This window comes from Triturus cristatus, chromosome 5_2 (genome assembly GCF_964204655.1).
Source record: "Triturus cristatus chromosome 5_2, aTriCri1.1, whole genome shotgun sequence".
NCBI lineage: Eukaryota > Metazoa > Chordata > Amphibia > Caudata > Salamandridae > Triturus > Triturus cristatus.
The window spans coordinates 534,041,586-534,056,559 of NC_140588.1; the positions used below are offsets into that span (position 1 = coordinate 534,041,586).

Genomic DNA, 14,974 nt, shown 5'->3' on the forward strand with positions numbered 1-14,974 from the left:
TCTCGCAGTCGGAGGGGCAGGTTCTACACCCCCATCTCCAGAGCTTACACCTTCATGCCTGGAGATTGAACGGGGCAACCTGAATTCTTTTTCTCTCCCGCCTGATGTGGTAGATGTAATATTGTCTGCCAGACGTCATTCCACTAAATCTATCTATTCTTATAGGTGGTCTAAATTTGTTCTTTGGTGCAGAGAGAAGTCTATTGACCCTTTGAGGGCTCGTTTATCCAACATCCTTCAGTTTGCTCTTTCTCTTGCTCAGCAAGGCTTTGCTGTAGCTACTGTAAAGGGATATTTATCGGCTTTGTCTGCTTTCCTATGCTTGCCGGATCAGCCGTCTTTGTTTAAGTCACCTATTATGTTACGATTCCTTAAGGGCCTTACCAATAAGTTTCCGTCTACTCCTTTTATTGTACCTCAATGGGACTTAAATCTTGTCTTAACTTACCTGATGGGTTCTCCTTTAGAGCCCTTGCACAAGTGTCACTTAAAACGGTCATTACCTCGGCAAGGAGGGTAAGTGAGCTTCAAGCTCTGAGTTCAAAACCCCCATTCTTGACCATTCATGCTGAAAGAATGGTACTCAGGACCAGGGCTGCTTTTCTGCCAAAGGTGGTGACTCCCTTCCATCTGGGGCAGCCCATTACCCTTCCTCAGGGAGTGGGACTGCTGTGGGAATCTTTTCACAAGGTGAGGAATCCACGGGCAGATGTATCCATCAGAAGAACAAGTTACTTACCTTCGGTAGCACTTTTTTCTGGTGGATACAGTATCTGCCTGTGGATTCCTCACTGACCCACCGCCTCCCCGTTGTCCACCCTTGTATACCTACAATAGTGATGATGTTTCAAAGTTCATTTATTACTGTCAAAGGAAGAGTGCTATTTCTTTTGCCTTCCTGTATTATCTTCACACTGTGTGTGTTGTTTTGTGTATTATGTACTGTGTTTACTGTATATATATTGCTGTCAGTCCGTCCGTGTACCTCGAATGCACGGAAAAAAAGGCGGAACTGACGTCATCACGCCGACGAGGTCCTCTTATGGATCCAGTGACGTCAGCGGAGCCGCGAGCGGAGCCGTGCTTCTGTGACGTCGTCGGCGTGGAGAGCTACAAAAGTTTCTGAATGTTGCTGGCGCAGGGGATATTCACAAGGTGAGGAATCCACAGGCAGAAACTGTATCCACCAGAAAAAGCATTACCGAAGGTAAGTAACTTGTTCTTCATGAACATACCTCACATTGATTTATGATTGTATGGCTGAAAAACTGTCCAGAAAGGTGAGTTCCTGCTTATCACTCCTAAACCTCAAACACATTCTACCCATCTCTTTTGAATGAGCTAAAACTCAAACTGTTTGTCACAAAATTGGGTTTTCAAAGTTAATCTTATGGGCTTCGCTTTGACATTACTCTGTCTATCTTTCCTCCTAAAAGTAGAAAATGTCTAATCTATACCTAATGTCCTTGGAAAAAGAACCAAAAATATTTTTCCTAACCAGCTGTAGACGGTTGAACATGCCTTATTCATATCTGCATTAGACTTTGGCTGTGCTATTTTGGCAAGTATCCCACATCAATCCTTAACCCCGATGAAAGTCATATTCAACGCCCTGATAACAAGATATCTACATTGGAAGTTCTTTAAAGCTGTTATCAAAGTAAAAATTTGCTGCCTTGCTTTCACAGCAGTACACCAGAACACCACCGATCAAACCTCTTGATCCTCTTTGGTGGCCAGTTGAGGCCTGAGAAGAAAGAAAACCCCAAAATTAAGAACTTCTCAAGCCCTGAAACAGTCTTTGTCTCAGATTTCCATGGATATGTGGAAATGCCCTAACCCCCTTCAACTCCCTGAATAAATCAATGTTCTCTTTTTGCATTCATTCAACAACTGAAGATCTATCTGTTATATAAATACCTTGGATGATCCAAATCCATTTGAACCTAATCCAGAAATTAGAATGTATTAATCATCAGTCTTACCTGTTCGACTGTACTTCAAAAGTACCTTTTCCAAATACATCTGTGGTGGTGTTCACATTTTTGTGCTTCCTAACTAGTTACTGTCTTGGCATGTTGATATGTCTGTCACTTAATATACTTTTTTCTCGTAAAGAGCACTAATACCTTTGGGTACAGAAGCGCTGTGGAAAATGTTGAATACAAGTAAAATACATGGCCTATGCTCCTTTGCTTAAGACAAAAGAAAACAGGAGACTACAATGGGATTCCAAAATTTCAAGTTCAGACAAGGCTGTCTGTTCATTAAATTATTTCGTACTTTTTTGAGCTCCTGTTACTTTCCTTTAAATATCTGTTTCTGTTATTGATTCCACTGCCTGTTTCTGGTCTGAGAATTCAGTCTTTGGTCCAACATTGGTTACAAGTATATTGTGTAAGAGAGGAATGCATATCTTTTGTCACTTAAGTAATACATTATTTTAAAGGACAGTTGTCAGAAATGATTATCTGTTGCAGCTGACAGGGTGCAGGTCAACTTGTAACCTCTGGAAGCTGAAGAAATCTATCCTTGTCCGCATGCAAAGTAAACCACACATGCATTGTTAATGGCAAAATGCAGGACTCAGCTGCTTTCCATTTAATACATTTTATTTAACACTATTTATCACAGTATTTACACTTTCTAGGATGTGGAAATTACCAGTCTTATCATTACCCAATGCGATGCTATTCAATTTAACAACCTTTAAAGGTTGAAGGACTGAGTTAGCCTTGCCATGGTTCAAACTTGCAATTTACAGATTACGCCACATGTCGATATCTAGTGATTACTCTTTGGCCCATCTTGGCTGCTGTAAGTGCTATTATTGAGCTTAATTTTTAAGCTAATTTCCTGTTGTCCCAGCTCCAAGACGGCCTTTGAAAAACATGTATATGCCTCAGAGGTGAAGACTCTGGCTTCATGCAGATATAATTTCTCTGGAACACACTTAAATATCAGTCAGGGCCATTATTCCTGTTAGTGCTGATCTTTCAGGACAAAGTCCTTCATAGTTCCACCAAGTGTTTGAAAAGCTGCAAGGAAGCATTCTTTGGTAGGGCCATTGTCAAAGAGGAGCCCTGTGTGCTGTATTCCCTAATTCCATCCTGGCAGTGAGTGAAAACGTCTGGATGACTGGGATGACACATTTACCACATTGTGCTCGTCCCTCAAACACCCTCTGTAATCTTGCTTGGTGTGTGTAGAATTTTGTAAGACTGTGAGCATAGTTGTAGACCGATTAACAGAAAGCAAACATTGAATCTTTTTTCAACAGTAGTGGATAGCACAAGGGCTACAAAACTCTCCTTGCACTCTTGGGTGCTGCAGAAACCGATCTAGGAAGCCAGGAGAATAGGGCATGGTATTGTTACATACTTTTGTTTAATCGTAATGCATCTACCTTGTTGGTCAGTGTTCTGGTGAATTTGTTTGACTTGTCATGAACATTTTATCAGTATGATGTTAAAGAAGTAAAAACAATGCCACTATAAAATTCCTGATACATTTGTACACTCCTGTCACCTTTGCACTGTTCCACAAATTTGGTTTAAGCCTATGGTCTATGCTTCAAGACAATGCTTCTAACCATCAATACTATAGATTAAGGTGGGACATTCCCACGCTCTGACAGCACAGCAAGACAATTACTGTTGTCAAATAAGTGTCTGGAGACGAGCCTGATCCAGACTATGGAGATCATCAAAAGAGGATATTCTCTTACATTTATCCAACTTGCATGAGCTCTCTCTTGTGTGGAAGTCTATTATTCGGGTGATATTATTAGAGGTCTGTGTGCTCTCTCCAATTCTAGCGATGGAAGAGGTTCATGTGTGATCTTCAGAGTACTTGCTGATGTCTAGTGAAAGCTAACAAGGTCCACACCTCTTTCTGTACTGTAATGATGGCAGCAGATACATTGTTGCAAGAAGGATTGTTTGACTGGATAAGATGCACTTTTTCAGATGGTGTTTGGTGTCTCACTGTGCAAGAGCCCAGACTCTCTTATTGTGCTCTAATCATATCATGCTCCTAGTGTTCATATTTTTGTCAGATTGTTAACCTTATTGTTTCTAATTGCTCTTATTGCTCCCTTATATCCACCCACAAATTCTGACTTACTTCATTCAGCTCCACTAGTGTCATGAAAGTGGCGGCAGCAGTGAATGAATGGGAAATTTATAGAGCGTGCAAGTTGCACTGAAAAGGGTGTACTAAAGCCAAGAACAGAATAGAAAAAAGTATATAAAGAGCAGTAGAGAGAAAGAGTGTACATTCACTTTCTTATTGCCATTCTTGGCATGATTATACAAATTTAGTGTTCACGTGCGTTCTTTGTCACAAAGGTTAGTTCTTTTTTACTGCTGAAATCTTTTCTCATTCAGTTCTTCTGTCTGGGTTTCATAGAAGCCATCCTTAATCTGTGTGCTTTTCCTTCAGTCAAGAATCTTCTAAATACTAAACAGTCTTCTCTGTTTTTCCCTAAGTTTTTATCTAGGCTGCCTTTTATTTCTGACTTCCGGCACTCATGATATGTTTTTTTCCACAGTCTAGGTTTAGTTTTATTTGTTCAGTGACTCCATGAAGCCTATGGATCCAACCTTCATTTACAGTGCTGGACCACTTTTAGGGTGTCAGCTGAACTAAAGTAGGAGAAGAACCTTTTTAGCCACATCTAACTATAATGCAGTATTAGATATGGATGTTCAGGCAGGGGTCTCACTTTAATGACTTTTTCTGAGTGGCCTCTGGTCTCGGGGAAGTTATAACATCAAGACATCTAAACGTAAAAATCCATCTTAGGCTCTAGTCACGTATACCAGAAATTCCTTCTTTCTGGTGTTTGATTTTTTTTTCCATTGCTTCTTCAAGAAGGCAAAAAAATGCAGACTTCTGAATTTAATTGTAAAACGTTAGAGCAAACCAAATAACTTGTTAGCCGTAGCCTGTCTGGTATATCTAAAATAAAGTAGAGCTGTTTGAAATCCTACACTTTTCGTTTGCTCCTCGGCAATTGTTTTTAATGATTTCCTTGTTGTTTTTACATTTTTTATGTTTGTTTCTGCGGTCACCCTTGCAACACCATTGTACATCTGTAGTCTAATCATCATGGGGGAAAACGTGTGTGTGTGTATATGTGTATATATATATATATATATATATATATATATATATATATATTCAAACTGGTGATTCCACATTAACTAGCAACTTTCCTCTTATCTAAGAAAATAGTGGCATCTTAATTTTAATTCATGTCCTTGTTTGCCTTTTACCAAGTATTAGTACCTACCTTTCAACAATAACGCTGCAAACATGAATCACTGTTTATTGGTACCAGATTCCTCTTGTGCTTCTATTCCTGTTTATGTGTGATTGTGCGTTTGTTTCTGTACTGATGGATCCTTTATTTCCATTCACATCCAATTTAATCTGCTTCGCTCCCTCCCTCCTAATCCTGCCTTTGCACTTGTTTAGGATCACAGTCAGCTAACCCAATTGGTGGTAAGATTCTACAGACTTGTGTATGTGTATGTCACTTGTGGTGTCACCATTTGTTTGTATAATCCATGTATTGCTCGAAGACAAAACACTTTGGATGCTACTTGAAATTCTCATCACAACAATGCATCAATTCATATATACATAGTATTGTGTGTGCTTAATCGGTCTGCATTTTTGTTTGTAGGTCAAGGGTTGTTGTCATAAGGCCTCCATCTTTTCTTGGTGCTCCTGTTTGCCTGCAGCATGTTAGCATTAGTTTATTGATGTCTTATTCCATTGCACAGTAATGCTCATTATCGACTCATACCCCATGCCTTCTTCCAACTTCAGTCCTATATTCTGCCTCACTCCTGTGTCAGATCTGCTTTCCTTTATCACTACCATCTCTGTTAATAATGTTTCCTAATATGGCCTATTCCGTCTTCTGTTTCCTCACATATTCTACTTAGTGATATATTCTACACCGCTTGATGGCCTCTTTAATGTTTCCTCTTGTTTCTATTTTGCCTGTCATTTTCGGCTGTCATTTTCTGTACAGTTTTTTTTTTTTTTTTTTTTTGTACTGTTTTACTTAATATGCAGCAAAAACGTAATACATTTCTAATATATGTTGCTTGGATAGCTTCCAGAATTTTATACTATATGGGCCACATCTGTTGTTCATTATAGACTAAGGCAGGGAACCTTTGAGGATACATTGTTATTAAGTTGAAAGTCTGTTCTATTGCTTAAAGATACTTCCTTGTTTTTATCATATTAAATATATTACTTGTTAAAAATGACAAGGAAATGAAATACTAGATTTTTTTGAAAGAACACACTTGCTTTTTAAAGGGTTCTATTTAAACTGTGTGCATGTGGGCGAGACTGAGGTTTTTCTCCAGATTTTATCATTGTAAGGAAACACTTGGAACTGATAGAGACATCTAGCCGCAGATTCCTTAACTTAGAATATCCCCAGGCGTCAGACTGGATCCGGAAAACTTTTTGCAGCAGCACCTCTGCGCGCAGGTGGACGGCACCACACGTGACGTCAGCGAGGTCATGTAAGTCCCTCCCGGCGCGCTGAGGTCAGTTTCCTTCTTTTCCGCGTGCAACGCGGATCCGGAGAGTGGTTCCTCTGGCCTGTTTTCAGGCCCTTTTTCGACGCTTCACGTCTGGAACAGTGTGCGATGCCCTCGGGCTTTAAATCCTGTACTTCCTGTTTGTGGCAGATGTCCTTGACAGACCCGCATCTTATTTGTATGTGGTGTCTGGGCGAGCACCACGACTCCACGGACTGCGAAGCCTCCCAACACCTTAAGCCGAAGTCCCGGCGGGAGCGCGGGATAAAGCTTCTTTCGGCACGACTGTCCCGGTCAGAGTAGTCTTGTCCCACGTCCTCTTCAACACAGTTTCGCCGTTGGTCGCCCTCTGGGGCCCGAGGCAGTCGTTCACCACTTCTTGGTAAGTTGTGGCGCAGGTCGCTGAGGTCCTCGACCTCCCTTTCATCTGTTGTCAGGGGCACTGGTTCCTGGAATATTCCGGACGTGCGCCCCTGACAGTCGTCCCCCCTCTGTCCGCCCTATCCGGGTGCGAGGGTGACTCGGGCCCAAATGGAGGCTTATGCCACGGCTTTGCAGGCCTCCCTTGGGTCCTCTCCCATCCCTGGGGCGTCCTTGGGGCCTCCCCTATCTGTGGGGTCCCCGACGGACTCGCCGGTGGGTTCGCCCCGGCGTCAAATAAGCCTGTGCCCTCCAGGGATGTCAGAGATGTGGTATCGTCAGGGCGCGGCCCGGCTGGGTCCCCCTCTATGATCCATATGGCGGCGTCCGGGTGCGGCCCGGCTGGGTCCCCCTCTACGACCCATTGCACCCCTGCTGCACCGCATAGTTCCGTGGGCTCCCTGTGACGTCGCAGGTGGTTGTTGGTGCTCAGAGCCTCGCTTTGTGCACACCTCAGCCTTCTGGGCAGGCGGCTGCCTGTCCGGAGCCCGAGACAGCGCCATTCCAGCGCCGTAGACTCGTCCCCGACTCTGCCTCCGCTTCTTTCTCCGGCGTCGGAGCCTGTTAAGGCTGAGGCGGTGCGCCCCCCACCCCCCCCCCCCCCCCGGCTCCGGCGCCACCTTCTTCTTTGGAAGGTGAACTTGTTGTCTCCCCGGCTCTGCCACTGCTTCTTCCTTCGTAGCCGGTCCCGGTTGAGGCTGAGTCTGTGCCGGTGCGGCGCCGAAGCCTTGCATCCCCGCCTCTGACGCCTTCTCCTTCTTCGGAAGGGGAGCTTATCGTGGATTCGGCGATGACTGGACGCCGGATGTATTCTTGCCTGTGCCTCCCTTAGAGTATGTGAATCCGGCAGGGTCCCCACCTCCTCAAGAGCACCCGCACCCGGCAGGCTCCTCGCCTCCTCAAGAGCCTCATCAGGACCCCCATTCGTCAATGGGGCTCCCCTCAGTTGGGCATTGGTCGCACCCTCACTGTCTTGGGAGGGTTAGCTTGCAGCCCTCACCTACTAATGAGCTCCTAACCCCTCCTCAGAGGGCTACTGAGGCTGATGCAGCTTTTTTCAGAGTGGTCTCTTTGGCCACTCGGATTTTGAACAGGCAGCCCCTTCGGCACCCTTATCTGTGGACCCTTACTTGATGTCCTTCACCGTGGGTCAGGGAATGTGGAGCCTCTTCTGGACTTTGAAGCTTCTCTTTATGATGCCCTTTTGGGCACCTGGGTTCGGCCAGCTTCCGGTGACCCGGTGGCTCGTTCGTCCTGCTCCACATGATCCGGTCTGCTTATTTGTGCATCCCGACGTGCAGGAGTTTGTTTTGCAAACTGCCTTCCCTTCCTTGCCCCGGCTATTGCTTCCTCCCTCCCGGGAGTCAAGATGGCTTGAGTCATGGGGTCGGAATATCTTTGCCTCCATTAGTGCTGCACTACGGTCACTAAATACAGTGTGTGTCCTGGCTCGGCCTACCTCTGCCCTGTGGGACTTTGCAGAGTCTTTTATCTCCACCAGCACTGAAGGCGCTTGTGTTGACCTACTTCATCTTCTCCGGGATGGCCGTGACCTTGCTGAGTTTACGATTCGCTCCGCCTTGGATACTGCTGTTTCCTTAGGCTGGTCTGTGGCTGGTTCAGTCGACCTGCGGCGCCATGCTTGGTTACGGGATAGCGTCTTCCCGGAAAATATACGGTAGAGTCTTGTTGATTTACCCTTTGATGGGGTTTTATTGTTTGATGCACACGCCGACTCGGCTGTTCAGCGCCTCATCTTGCTTCATTCTCCTCCTTCGGAGGTTTTCTGGGTGTTCATCACGCTTTAACGGCAGCTTCCTTCTGCATTACTGCTCCCTTCTTCGTGTTCAGTTACTGAACTATTCTCTCTTCTGGACAAGGGTTACTTTCCTCCCAGTCGGGGGGGTGTGGTCTGAAATGTATCGGCTGGGCATGCGGGACGGCTCTTCTAATGTCAGTCGTCCTAGATCTCCACCCTGCATAACTGTATGTTGTGTGTTGGTTCTCATCTGGGTCTTACCGCTGCCTGGTCGAGCAGCCTTATGCTTATTTTAGCTACGTCACCTTATGGTCTCTGTAGCTGTTTGCTCTGCGCATGTTTCTGTGGTGGCCTGCATCAGTGTGCTTTTGTCACTGTTCGCCCCTGTTATCCCTTTTTGGACTGGGTGTGCACTTGGCGTGTTTCTTTTCTTCGCCAGCAATTCTAAAGCCATTGCTAATTTCTATCTCTTGATCTTTGGTTCTTGGCTGTAGCCTCTCCAGCCTTCCTTCCGTGGACTAGCCTGGCAGGCTCTGGTTGCATCTCTCCATGTTTCTTCTCATCCTTTAATTGGTGTTCACATAGTGCGCCATTATGCTGAGAGTGGTCCTTCTTCCTCTCCCTTTCTTTTGTTCTGGTATATGGCTGGTGCCGTTTCTACCTCTCATGCTTATGCAGGTATGGTGTAGCACCATTATGGCATTTTTGGGATGTTTTACATCCCGTTATCTTTTGCTCTTCCAAACTCTTTGGGTTGCTGTCTGGCTGTTCCGCCACAGTCTTTCCCATTGTCAGTCACTCTGTTGCTGGCTCAAATGCTTGACACTTTCTCTTGTTCTGTCGCAGACCCACGTCCCCTTTGGGGTATGGCTGTGGTATCTATTCTAAGTTGAGGAATCTGCGGCTAGATGTCTCTATCAGATGTACGAATTACTTACCTTCTGTTACGATGTATCTGGTAGAGACGTTGTCTAGCCGCAGATTCCTTAACGCCCACCCAGCCTTCCCGTTCTGCGAGGACCCTGCCAAGTGGGTTCTCCACTGGCCCCCTTTTACACTTGGTATTGTTTTTTCTCTCATGGGTGCTCACATTGTTGCGTCCCTTTGAGATTTGCCATAATACAGCTGACTCCCTCTCAGGGGTTTCTGTTATCATAATACAGTTGACTCCCTCTCAAGGGTTTCTTATCTGTAAAATGATGCCTTTTGATTAACCTTGACTAGGAGATTCCTCTTCATTTTCTTATCTTCTCCTGCTGCCTTCCCTCCCTCCCGCCTTCTCTATTGGCTCAGGGTTCTGGTCTCCTCTACAGTAGTCATCGTTGGGGATCTGTTGACCTCTGTTTCAGATCTCCATTACTATAGGGGCAGTGCCAGACTTTTCATACCTTCCTGCGGTGGACTGTTGTTCTCTCTGTGCTCCGTTCTTGTTGGATGACACAGTTCTAAATGGTACTGACAGTCTATTTCTGTCTGTGGAGATAGTCTTCCCTTGTTGCACTTGGGAAGGGTCTTCGCTTAGCTTGCGATGTTCTTTCTCACAGCTTTTTCTCTTATATGTAGGCAGTGTCTAATTCTGTCTTATACGATGGTGTCTTGCACCATCCTCCTTATTTATTTATGGATTTTCATCCAGGAGATTAAAACAGGGTTCCAACCCTACCCTTAGACAGCTAGTGGAGCTTCTGGAGGCCTATGATGCTGAAAGAGCTGCCAAGTATGGTACCATAGCTGTAGATAAGGGCCTCACCTCAACAGAAGAGACCCCTGACTTAACTGACGCAGATGAGCCAGAAGAGACCTCAGAGGAAGAGGGAGGTAGCAAGACCCCAGTCAGAAGACTTAGTCAGGCTAACTTAAGCTTGCATGGGAGCTTGCATGGGAGCTTCCCTTACAGGCCCCCAAGTAATCTTAAAAAGAGAGATAGAAGAGGTAGATCTCCCTCAGGGGACTCTCTCCACTCCTATCACTCAAGAAGCTCCAATGCTTCATCCCACTGGGGGATGACTTCCCCCCAGAGGAGAGAGCATCAGGCCAGAATGAGGGAAGCCAATCTGAGGATTGAAAGGGAAGAACTTGCCCTTGCCAAAGAGAAGCTTGCTCTGGCCAGAGAGCAAAAATTGTGTGGGTCAGAACCCACTGGTGGCAGCAACATTCCTAGAGATAGGGATAGGTCTTATGACCATAGAAACCTAAGCAAGATAGCCCCCCCCCCCCCATACAAGAATAGGGATGACATCCACAAGTGGATGACTGCTTTGGAGAGGGCCTGCAAAGTACAGCAGGTACCCCAGAGTCAGTGGGCAGCTATCTTGTGGCTCTCCTTTTCTGACAAAGGTAGAGACAAGCTCCTCACAGTTAGTGATGAGGATGCTAACAATTACAAAGTCCTGAAGAGTGCTCTGATAGATGGGTTTGGCTTAACCACTGAGCAATATAGGTTGTTGTTCAGAGACACCCAGAAGACACAGACACAGGACTGGTCTGATTTTGTGGATTGTGCCACTAAGGCTTTGGAAGGTTGGTTAACTGGCAGCAAGGTGTAGGACTATACAGGATTGTACAACTTGATTATGAGGGAGCAGATCCTTAATAATTGTCAAAACCAGCTTCTCCATCAACACCTGGTAGACTCAGATTTGACCTCTCCCCAAGAATTGGGAAAGAGGGCAGATAAATGGGTCAGGACCAGGATTAGGCCTAAAAATCAGGGTGGTGACCAAAAGAAAGATACCACCAAGCCTCAAGAGAAGGGTGGGGATAAAACAAAAGAGAAATCTTCCTCAGGGCCCCAAAACTCCACACAGGGTGGTGAGTCCCAAGCTCCCTCAGTTAAAAAGCCTTACTGCCATGAGTGTAAAACTCCTGGGCATTGGAAAACTGACAGCAGTTGCCCAAAGGCTAAAAACAAAACTGTTCCTCCAATTACTCCTGTAACACCACCTATTACTGTCAGCAGTAATCCCCCAGGTGGTGGGAGTGCCCCCAAAAATGTGGTTGGGTTTTCTTGGGGAACACAGGGGGACCCTGGCTTAGCCAATTCCCCTACAGCAGCTACTCTTGTCTGTGATGGTGGCATGGGGTTTGCCAACTTCACTGCCTGTCCCAACACTGTGGGTAGGTACAGACAGGAGCCCTACATCAATGGTAGAAAAGCTGAGGCCTACAGAGACACTGGAGCTAGCATCACTATGGTGGCCCATAGGCTAGTTCCCTCTGAGCAGCTTTTGCCTGGTTTCTCATACCAGGTAACTAACATTGATGGCAGACAGAACAGTCATCCCATGGCAGAGGTATGTCTCAGCTGGGGGGGTGTTACTGGCCCTAAGAGGGTGGCAGTGTCCCCAACCTTGCCTGTAGACTACTTACTGGGGAATGGCTTGGAACTCTCAGCTTGGGCTGGAGTTGAACAAGACACCCATTCTAAAATGGTAGGCCTTTCACAAAAGGGTAGGGGGGTTGTGCCAGCCACAACCCCTGTCCAAGTAGATTTCCTCCCTGAAAAGGTTGGAAGGGCAGTGGTAGCCACAGCCCAGGCAAAGACAGACTTCCCTGTAGAGATTGGCAGAGCTGTGATAGTCAGCTCAAACCCAAACTGAGTGCCTCCCTGGAAAGGTTGGCAAGGCTGTAATGGTCTCAGCCTATACTCAGACTGACATAGGTGTAGTGAAGCCTGAAACTATGGATCACTCCACACAAACAGAGAGTAGTGGGGAGGAAGAAAAGTCTCCCTCTCCCCAGACATTAAGAAAACGTCAGCCTCCTCAGGGATCTGACCTCACCCCTTGTGAAGGAACTGCCCCAGAGGTAGCCAGGCCTGGCCTGGCAGAGCCTCTGATGTCAGTGGCCCCTTCCAAGGTGGGACCCAGTCTGGTGCAGGTAGCCTGCCTCTCTCTACCCTGCCTCAGTCAGCCCATGGCTGTAGAGGTCAGGGAGGCCAGTGGACCCCAAGAGGGCCCCTGTCCACAACAACCCCCCATCAAAAGAATGAGGATTGTCTGGCTAGTAGCCCTAGCCAGGTGATGGTTAAACACAGTCTTGAGGGATCTCCTTTACAGGTAGTTAGGGACCTCCCCCAGAGGGATTCTATTGGGCACAGGCAAACATGGGACCTTAGGGCCCCAAACCTGACCTGTCCCTCCAGTAAGCCCACAAAAGGGACCCAGCCTCCAGCTTTAGGTAGCCAGAGGCTGACCCTGAGAGCACAGTGCAACTCAGTTAAAGAAAGAAAGGCATCCATGGTGGAGGATGATTGGAGGAAGCTGAGGCCTCACTTTGAGGACACTCACTTCAGTACTCCATCTCAACACCAGCCTTTTACTTTGCAAAGACACACCCAAGGTAGAGATTCCCTATGGTGGAGACCCTATGATACCTTTAGGATGAGGGATTGCTTAGTGGACCATGAGACAGGGGGTAACCATGCCAGTAGTGGTTATTCCTTAAATGGCCACTTAGGCAATATAGGCTTACCTGGTCAAGGACAGCCTTATCTCCTTTCGTTGGGGGGGGGGGGGGGGGGATTGTGTAGGAAGGTGGATATCTGACTATGGTTACCCCCAACTTTTTGCCTAGTGTCTAGCTGGTTTTTCGACTTAGTTGGCCTGAGATCCTGCCATTCAGGGTCTTAGGCTGTCTGCTCTCTCTTTAAAATGGACCCCATGTACCCTAGGTACATACCCAATTGGTAAGGATCACCTTATTGGACCCTGTACAGTGTACCCTAGGTACCCAGGGCATAGGTGTACCCTAGGCCTCCCAGGGGCTGCAGCATGTATTATGCCACCCCTGGCCTGGCCTTCCAATCAGACACAACTGGCTGATCACTCAGCTGGGGCAAGGTCGTGTAATCACCCCTTGCTTAGATATAGTATACCTATATCCACCCTTAAAATAGACACATGTGTACCTATCAGCCACTCCTATGGCAGGCCTTAACAATCCTGGAGGCAGAGTGCTTGGTAACATGTGAGATGGTGCTCTAGCATGAGCTGAGCCTGTCTGCAGCTTTCGGAACCATGTCCTTATAGCTGTTCTATGATATAGCCTACCATATACTCTTAAAGTGCCTTATAATCTTAAACGGTTATGGTAACTATGGTTTGGCTTTATCAAAACATGTCGTGTAAGGTGTCTAACACTTTGGAATAATACCCCCATACCATTTCTGGTGATGAGGATATTATTCCCCCCTTCTAGAGGGAGAGACATGTTAAAATCCTACTTTGCTGTTTAACTCTGACCAAAGCATCAGCATCACAAAATGGATGCTGCTGCCACAGACACGAGTCTGACCTCCTGCAGCTGGGAGCCCTCCCAGCCAGGGAGGCCTGGACAATAGGTTTCCTGCTTGGGGAGGTGCTAGCACCTCCCCAGACAGACTTTAGTGTATTGGGGCAGGGAGGGCTGAAAGGAATGAGACATGCCTGGGGCACACAAGGTGCTCCATGCATAGTCCAGTTCAAACCGGTGCTGGGGCACTCCAGCCCCAGCTCTGGCGCGAAACTGGACAAAGGAAAGGGGGTGTAACCACTCCCCTTCCTGGTCCCGCCCATAGGAGGGACCTTGCAGGTAGCCCAGCCCACTAGCCCAGTATATTAGTAGCTAGTTGGGCCCTGCTAAATTAGATTATCCTGAACCTGCAACTTGAACAGAAACTCTGGACCTTCAACATTCGACGAAAAGAAGAAGACTGAAGAATCTCCCTTGTGGCCAAGGAGTGGCCACCCTGTGCGAACAGGCACCATCAAGAGACTTACCCTTTGCTTTGCTGAAGTTCTACGAGGGACCGACTGCAGAGCCTTGACTTCCAGACTTCTCCGACCCTGATCCACATCCACAGCTGAGCTGAGATCCGTAGAGGCGACGAGAGACGTGGGACCGGCTACCTGGGAAAAGTGGCGAGTATCTTCCAGCGCAGCTTCTGAGGCACCCTCGAGGTTGTGCACCGGGGATTGAGAAGCCCCAACCCCAAGCACCATCTGCACCGAAGATCAGCCCCCCACACTCCACGAGTCCTGCGTGGGGCCCTTCTGCATTTTCCTGCTTGCCGCGTATGTCCGGTTACTTGCCCGTTGGCTAGTAACCTCTGTGACGACACACCTTCAATTTTCCACTGCTGGTTTGGCTCCTCCAGACTGGCTCCCGCTCCTCTGTGAAAGAGAAGCACCCCAGACCTTCCTGGTCTGTACCAGAAGCAAGTCCTCCATTCTTCGTGGGTTCC

The 14,974-nt window shown here is 46.9% G+C and overlaps 1 protein-coding gene across 38 annotated transcripts in view; it reads left to right on the forward strand.

Annotated features, from left to right (window-relative positions):
* CLASP2 (cytoplasmic linker associated protein 2) overlaps positions 1 to 14,974 on the forward strand; it is a 1,832,463-nt gene that overhangs the window by 1,239,629 nt on the left and 577,860 nt on the right. For 17 of the 38 annotated variants that reach the window (XM_085607571.1, XM_085607579.1, XM_085607573.1 and 14 more), the window contains one exon: positions 5,482 to 5,508. The exons of the other annotated variants lie outside the window; for them this stretch is intronic. In XM_085607571.1, coding sequence (XP_085463697.1) covers positions 5,482 to 5,508 — 27 coding nt within the window. The remainder of the gene's footprint in view (positions 1 to 5,481; positions 5,509 to 14,974) is intronic. 38 annotated transcript variants of the gene reach the window in all.